The 8,194-nt window shown below is 40.7% G+C and overlaps 1 protein-coding gene across 3 annotated transcripts; it reads right to left on the reverse strand.

Moving 5' to 3' along the window:
- Positions 1–2,226: 2,226 nt before the first annotated feature.
- Positions 2,227–6,680, reverse strand: LOC139413161 (zinc finger protein 583-like). 3 transcript variants are annotated; one of them, XM_071160257.1, is made up of 3 exons: positions 6,516–6,680; positions 6,257–6,470; positions 2,227–3,248 (listed from the first exon to the last, which is right to left on the reverse strand). In XM_071160257.1, the coding sequence occupies exons 1-3, from the start codon at positions 6,678–6,680 to the stop codon at positions 2,251–2,253; spliced, it is 1,377 nt and encodes a 458-aa protein (XP_071016358.1). In that variant the 3' UTR covers positions 2,227–2,250. The 3 variants fall into 3 exon arrangements, with proteins under 3 accessions (XP_071016358.1, XP_071016359.1, XP_071016357.1); XM_071160258.1 differs by having other exon boundaries at positions 6,257–6,377; positions 6,465–6,680; XM_071160256.1 differs by having other exon boundaries at positions 6,257–6,680.
- Between the last annotated feature and the right edge of the window lie 1,514 nt (positions 6,681–8,194).

Here is an 8,194-nt window from a genome sequence, read left to right on the forward strand (position 1 = left end):
AATAACTAGATATCAAAATAAGCACCTACTTATTGATACCCTTGATAAAGATGAGCAAAAATGTATGTATAAAATAAATCAACTTTATCCACTACCAGGATATTTTAGCCCAAAACCTGGTTACCTCTCTGCTAAGGAGGCTGATACTTGGCCATAAGTTGATATTCTAGCAAGACACATCAACATCCACGAAGAAATGGTTAATCGGGTACAAAATCAACACTTTCTATGGCCATCTCAGTCTTCGGACTTGAACTCCATTGAAAACCTGTGGTTTGAATTGAACAGGGCAGTCCATAAGCGCAGACAAAATAAATCAAGGACCTGGAGAGATTCTGTTTGGAAGAATGGTCTAAGATCCCACCCAATATGTTCTCTAATCTCATAAAACATTTGAGTGTCGTTATCCTCCCAAGGGGAAGGTGCTGGAGTATTGAAAACATGGGTGGCAATAATTCAGACTAAATCTCTTTCTCTGAGCAATTGTATTGCTATAAAATAATATAATTTCCTTTATTTTTTACATACACTATAGCTCAGTATTTTAATTATTTATTTTATAGAGTCATTGTTGCTCATCTTTATCAAGGGTGTCAACAATTTGTCCACCAATTTTACTGCTGTTACATGGTGTAACAATACATCATTATCAGTATATAGAACAGACTAGGTCTATACTGCTCCTACACGGTGTAACAATACATAATTTAGATGTATATAATGAACAGACAAGGTCTATACTGTTCTACATGGTGTAACAATACATCATTTAGATGTATATAATGAACAGACTAGGTCTATACTGTGCCTACATGGTGTAACAATACAGTGCATTCGGAAAGTATTTAGACCCCTTCACTTTTTCCACATTTTGTTACGTTACAGCCTTATTCTAAAAATATATATTTTTAGATACTCAATCGACACACAATACCCCATAATGACAAAGCAAAAACACTTTTTTCCTTCTAATTTATTAAAATAATAAACTGAAAAATCTACATAAGTATTCAGACCTTTTACTACGTATTTTGTTGAAACACCTTAGACGGCGATTACAGCCTCCAGTCTTCATGGGTATGACGCTACAAACTTGGCATCCTATATTTGGGGAGTTTCTACCATTCTTCTCTCAAACTGTCAGATTGGATGGGGGAGCTATTTTCAGGTCTCACCAGAGATGTTAGATTGGGTTCAAGTCCGGGCTCTGGCTGGGCCACTCAAGGTTATTCAGAGACTTGTCCCAAAGCCACTCCTACGCTGTCTTGGATGTGTGGTTAGGGTCGTTGTCCTGCTGGAAGGTAAACCTTCGCCCCAGTCTGAGGTCCTGAGTGCTCTGGAGCAGGTTTTCACCATAGAGCTCTCTGCACTTTGCTCCGTCCATCTTTCCCTCGATCCTGACTAGCATCCCAGTTCCTGCCGTTGAAAAACATCCTCACAGCCTGATGCTGTGCCAGGTTTATATCAGATATGATGCTTGGCATTCAGGCCAAAGAGTTCAATATTGGTTTCATCAGACCAGGGAATCTTGTTTCTCATGGTCTGAGAGTCTTTAGGTGTCTTTTTGGCAAACTCCAAGTGGGCTGTAATGTACATTTTACTGAGGAGTGGCTTCCGTCTGGCCACCCTACCATAAAGGCTTGATTGGTGGAGTGCTACAGAGATGGTTGTCCTTCTGGAAGGTTCTCCCATCCCCACAGAGTAACTCTGTAGCTCTATCAGAGTGACCATCGGGTTCTTGGTCACCTCCCTGACTAAGGCCCTTCTCGCCCAATTGCTCAGTTTGGCCGTGCGAGTCTTGGTGGTACCAAACTTCTTCAATCAAAGAATGATGGTGACCACTGTGTTCTTGGGGACATCCAATGCTACAGATATTTTTTGGTACCCTTCCCCATATCTGTGCCTCAACACAATCCTGTCTTGGAGCTCTACGGACAATTTCTTTGACCTCATTGCTTGGCGTTTGCTCTGACGTGCATTGTCAACTGTAGGACCTTATATAGACAGGTATAATCGTAAATAATATGATTTCATGTGGCATAAACAAAAACACAAATTCTCAGTCAAAAAAAAAAAAGTCAGAACACAGCACCTTTATTGTCTCATGTGATTTCAGGTTCTGTGACTGGGAAAATGTCCTTCCACACAGAGAGAGAGCAGTGGTAGGGCTTTTTTGGTGTGTGTCTTCTTATGCTCCTTCAGGCTCCTTAACCAGGGAAAACTCTTGCCACACTGGGGGCATTGGAAAGGCTATTCTCCTGTGTGTATTCTCTCGTGCTCTTTTAACGGCCCTTTCTTAGTAAAACTCTTTCTACACTGGGAACAATGGAATGGCTTTTCTCCTGTGTGTATCCTCTCATGAGCTTTTAGGTGCCCTGTCTGAGTAAAACTCATTCCACAGTGGGAACAGTGATAAGGCTTTTCTCCAGTGTGTATTCTCTCATGCCTTTTCAGGTTAGCTAAAATGGTAAAAGTCTTTTCACAATGGGAACATTGGAAAGGCTTTTCTCCTGTGTGTGTCCTCTCATGAGCTTTTAGGTACCCTAAATGAATAAAACTCTTTTCACAGTGGGAACAGTGATAAGGCTTTTCTCCTGTGTGTATCCTCTCATGAGCTTTTAGGTCCCCTAACTGAATAAACCTCTTTTCACAGTGGGAACAGTGGTAAGGCTTTTCCCCTGTGTGTATTCTCTCGTGCCTTTTCAGGTTAGCTAACACGGCAAAACTCTTTTCACACTGGGAACATTGGAAAGGCATTTCTCCGGTGTGTAGTCTCGCATGCTTTTTTAGGTTTCCTATTAGAGTAAAACTCTTTCCACAATGGGAACATTGGAATGGCTTTTCTCCTTTGTGTATTCTCTCATGCTCTTTTAATTGCCCTTTCTTAGTAAAACTTTTTCCACACTGGGAACATTGGAAAGGCTTTTCTCCTGTGTGTATCCTCTCATGAGCTTTTAGGTGCCCTGTCTGAGTAAAACTCATTCCACAGTGGGAACAGTGATAAGGCTTTTCTCCTGTGTGTATTCTCTCATGCCTTTTCAGGTTAGCTAACATGGTAAAACTCTTTCCACACTGGGAACATTGGAAAGGCTTTTCTCCTGTGTGTGTTCTTTCGTGCAGTTTTAGGTTCCCTGACCAGCAAAAACTCTTAACACAGTGGGAGCAGTTATGTTGTCTCGCTGGTTTGGGCGTCTCTGGGTCTGGTTCCCCTGAAGGACTCTCCCCGCTGTCAGAGTCTGGTTTCTCTCCTGCCAAAGACAAACAGAGTATCTCATTAAACAGAGACCTGAATGAAACCTGCACATGATAAAACTGTCTTCCTATGAGGTTCATCTAGACTTTATCCCTCAATAAAAGAGGAGAGAGAACTGGTCATCACAGAGTGGCTGTAGTGCTTTGTAGGCTGGGTAAATCCATTTGAATTCAATACATTTTTGACAGCATCCCTTTTGATTAAAAAAAAGCTTTCCTTACATGTTTAACTATGGAAGAAGTGGTAAGAAAGTGACCTCTTGGAACTGAATGCAAAAACATTTGTGAGATATACAGTACCAGTTACAGGTTGACACAACTTATCATTCAAGGGTTATTCTTATTTAAAAACAAAGTAGCCACCCTTTGCCTTGATGACAGCTTTGCACACTCTTGGCATTCTCTCAACCAGCTTCACCTGGAATGCTTTTCCAACAGTTTTGAAGGAGTTCCCACATATGCTGAGCACTTTTTGGCCCCTTTTCCTTCACTCTGTGGTCCAACTTATCCCAAACCATCTCAATTGGGTTGAGGTCGGGTGATTGTGAAGGCCAGGTCATCTGATGCAGCACACTCTCCTTTTTGGTCAAATAGCCCTTACACAGCCTAGAGGTGTGTTGGGTCATTGTCCTGTTGAAAAACAAATGATAGTCCCACTAAGCGCAAACCAGATGGGATGGCGTACTGCTTCAAAGTGCTGTGGTAGTCAGACAGGTGTGAGCCTTTCCAAATCATGTCCAATCAATTGAATTTACCACAGGTGCACTCCAATCAAGTTGTAGAAACATCTCAACAATGACCAATGGAAACAGTATGCACCTGAGGTCAATTTCAAGTCTCATAGCAAAGGGTCTGAATACTTATGTAAATATGGTATTTCTGTTTTTTATTTTTAATAAATGTGATTTTTTTTTCTCCAAACCTATTTTCTCTGTCATTACGGGGTATTGTGTGTAGATTGATGAGGATTTTTATTTATTTAATCCATTGTAGAAAAAGGATGTAATGTAACAAAATGTGTAAAAACTTAAGTGACAAAAAAGGGGGTAAAAGACATAAAAAATTATATCTATATTTTTTACATCTCTCAGATACAGGACAAACACTTAAGAACAAACTCCCTTTAGATGTTTTGGGGATCTGTTGTTCCATGTTGTGAATGTTACGCAATGCATTAGTATGGGTTATAGCAGTATGGCCAAATATTTTTTGTTGATACTTCCATGGGTCTTACAGTTCAAAATCAAATAGCAAAATTATCCTTGGTATAGCATTCTTGAAACAGTACTATACTGGGGAAGCCCTTCATGTTGTTTAAACCTTCTTAAAACAATTCCAAATAGCTTAGAAGAACCCCCCCCCCCCCCCCTTTTAAGCATTCTAGTACAGTCACATAGTTAACACACACATGGACGCAGCGGTCAAAGCCACTGCATCTCAGTGTAAGAGGCGTCACTACAGGCAGTATCACATCCAGCTGTGATTGGGAGTCCCACAATATATGTCTGTTATTGGGGTCGAGAGGGATCCCAAATGTGGATAGGAAGATACAAATAATCATTATTCCTGGAAAATATTCATTTAAAATCCAGGAATTGTACAACTTTATCTCTCTAGGTCAAGCCAGTAGGTTGTATCCATGTGGTTCTCTCTCTCTAGGTCATGCCACTAGTTTACAGTAGGTTGTATCCAAGTAGTTTTATCACTCTAGGTCATGCCAGTAGGCTACAGTAGGTTGTAACTCTCTAGGTCATGCCAGTAGGCTACAGTAGGTTGTATCTCTCTAGGTCATGCCAGTAGGTTACAGTAGGTTGTAACTCTCTAGGTCATGCCAGTAGGCTACAGAAGGTTGTAACTCTCTAGGTCATGCCATAAGGTTACAGTAGGTTGTATCCAAGTGGTTTTATCTCTCTAGGTCATGCCAGTAGGGGACAGTAGGTTGTATCTCTCTAGGTCATGGCAGTAGGCTACAGTAGGTTGTAACTCTCTAGGTCATAGGTTGTATCTCTCTAGGTCATGCCAGTAGGCTACAGTAGGTTGTATCTTTCTAGGTCATGCTAGTAGGCTACAGTAGGTTGTATCTCTCTTGGTCAGGCCAGTAGGTTACAGTAGGTTGTATCTCTCTAGGTCATGCCAGTAGCCTACAGTAGGTTGTAACTCTCTAGGTCATGCCAGTAGGCTACAGTAGGTTGTAACTCTCTAGGTCATGCCAGTAGGCTACAGTAGATTGTATCTCTCTAGGTCATGCCAGTAGGTTACAGTAGGTTGTATCTCTCTAGGTCATGCCAGTAGGCTACATTAGGTTGTATCCAAATGGAAACGATTATCAACCCAATGTGGAAAGTGTTGAATTTGGTCAACAACAAAATCAATGGCTTATTTGCTACGTGAGGTTTACTTGATCTAACAGAAGTAATGATGAAGTTATGTGAACCCATGACATACCGACAACTTTGATAAAAAACACTATAGGAGTTGTCTCCAGATCGCTATGCATATTCAAGCTTAGCATCTCTCTCCATTGAATACAGGCGGTTGATGTCAACAACCCTCATAGAATATAAACAATAGATTACAATAATAAGATGTATCCACCAATCCAAAGAAAGGATAGGCGGGATCTAGACAACCCGCAGTGCCACTTTGTGGACAATGACTCCCCTTGTTAGGGTGGAGAGTCATCTTGTCAGTATATCCATAATCTTTGGTGTAGCCAACCCAACTCTCACATGGCACTATTGGGGGGCACGGTGTGTAGTAAAACATCACTACATGAAAATCACTACATGCCGTGCCCCCCAGTCTGCGCTCAGCAGATAGACCCTTCTCAAATATATATGTTAAATCACTTTTTGGAAACGGAATGGAGAAAACAAGGGATAGCTTTCTCTCTACGTTGTCTGATTCTATACATATCAGTCATCCTAGGGCCCTCCGTTGAAGAGGTATTGACGAGCCAACTCCGAATATCCAAAGTTAAAAACACATTGAAGACGGTACTTACTGGTGTTAATCAGATCTATCTCCATCTCATCTTTCAACGTGACAGTAATCTCCCCTTCCTTCTTCACTCCAAAAACGACATCCTCTTTTACTGTAACATCCTCTTCTTTTACTGAAACATCCTCATCTTCCAATGTGACAGTAATCTCCCCTTCCATCTTCACTACAAAAACTACATCCTCTTTCCCTTCCTCTTCTTTTACTGTAACATCCTCCTCCTCGTTCACTCTGAACGAGTCTTTCTTTTCTTTCACTGAAACGTCTTTCTCTTCTTTCACTGTAACAGCCTCACCCACAACTTCTTGTTTTACTGTGACATCCTCCTCTTCCGTCTCCTCTTTCACGACAATGTTCAGCCCCAGAGCTTCTTTCTCCGTCCAGCAGACCTCTTCTTTAACAGGAGGGGAGTAGTTTAGGGAGCTCATGTTCGGAGATGTTAGCTAGCTATCTATCATTAGCGACTAGTCTAGTACTAACTTAACCAGCCAGCTGCTATATCTGACTAATACAAAATAACGTAATATTAAATTAAATAGGTAAACAAGTAGATACGACAGAAGTGTGTCTAAAACACAGCAGCAAATATAGACCGAAAGCGTATAAATAGCTTGAATCTATCGGCTATGTTGGCTAGCAAGCTACCGAGGTGGTTGACGAGCTGTTTCTGAAGAACCGTCCACTAGATTATACGTCACGCTGGCAGCATCACCTGAAAGACGTACATCGCCGTCTGCTGACTGGAGGGGAAACGCAGTTGAGGATCATATTTTATTTTCAGACAAAGATTATTTAAAATGAATTTAATTAAATAATAGCATTTAATTGAGACATACAAAGAGAAGAAAGTGTTGATTAATTAGTGCGAATAAAAAATGTTTACTACAGCACATTTAAGGCAGTTTCATTAAGTCATACTAAATCTTAATAAGTAGCCAGCTACTGTAGGTCTATACTGCTCCAACATGGTGTAAGAATGCATCATGTAGATGTATATAATGAACAGACTCGGTCTGGTGTGGGAAATTAAGGTTATGCTGCTCGTGTGATTTATAATCTAGTGGACGGAACGCTTCTTTCAACAGCAGTAACAGTTAGTCAGCTACCTCGGTAGCTTGCTAGACAAAATAGCCGAACCAATATAGCTCTTTTGTGTATATTAGCCACTTTGTTTTAAGCCCACTTCTGTCATCTAGTTAGTTAACCGATTTAATTTCATATTTACGGTTTTGTTATTAGTCATCTAGCGGGCTGGATAAATTAGCAATAGCCTAGCTAACATCTCCGACCATGAGGTCACTAAGCTACTCACCTCCTGCTAAAGAAGAGGTCTGCTGGATGGAGAAAGAGGGTCTGTGGCTGAACGTTGTCGTGAAAGAGGAGGATGTCACAATACAAAAACAAGTAGAGGGTGACTGGGCCCTGATTAACACTAGTAAGTAATGTCTTAAATACAGATTCACAAACTCTGCAGTTGCTGAACTGATGTGTGGTGTTAAAAGCGAAATATGCAATAGCTACATCCATATTTAGACTTTTAAATTATTTATTTATAGACATTGATTCTTGAAGAATATAACACATGCCTCATGAGCTTAGTTAAACTGTTGTACCCCATCAGAACCCCAAATAAGCTTTTTTTTACTCCAATGTTTAGAAACAATGTAAACCAACACTGTATAGCCTCAACATGGTTAAAACTATCATGTTGATATCATGGATGGTCAGTCCTTGTATCCATGGGCCTGTCTATGAATTTGAGACCAGTTACATTTCTCCAGCCCCATCCATCATCATATTATCTCAACAGTGATGTAATTACAGCTTTGTTATTGTTTGAACTCCAGATTGGTTGATTGTTGTGTGGCTTTTTTTAAACCAGGTTTTAAACAGCAACAAAATGGCTGCCCAGAGACTTGGTTTGGTTAACAGCTGAGGGATG

The sequence above is a fragment of the Oncorhynchus clarkii genome, chromosome 7 (assembly GCF_045791955.1).
Source record: "Oncorhynchus clarkii lewisi isolate Uvic-CL-2024 chromosome 7, UVic_Ocla_1.0, whole genome shotgun sequence".
In the NCBI taxonomy this organism is placed as follows: domain Eukaryota; kingdom Metazoa; phylum Chordata; class Actinopteri; order Salmoniformes; family Salmonidae; genus Oncorhynchus; species Oncorhynchus clarkii.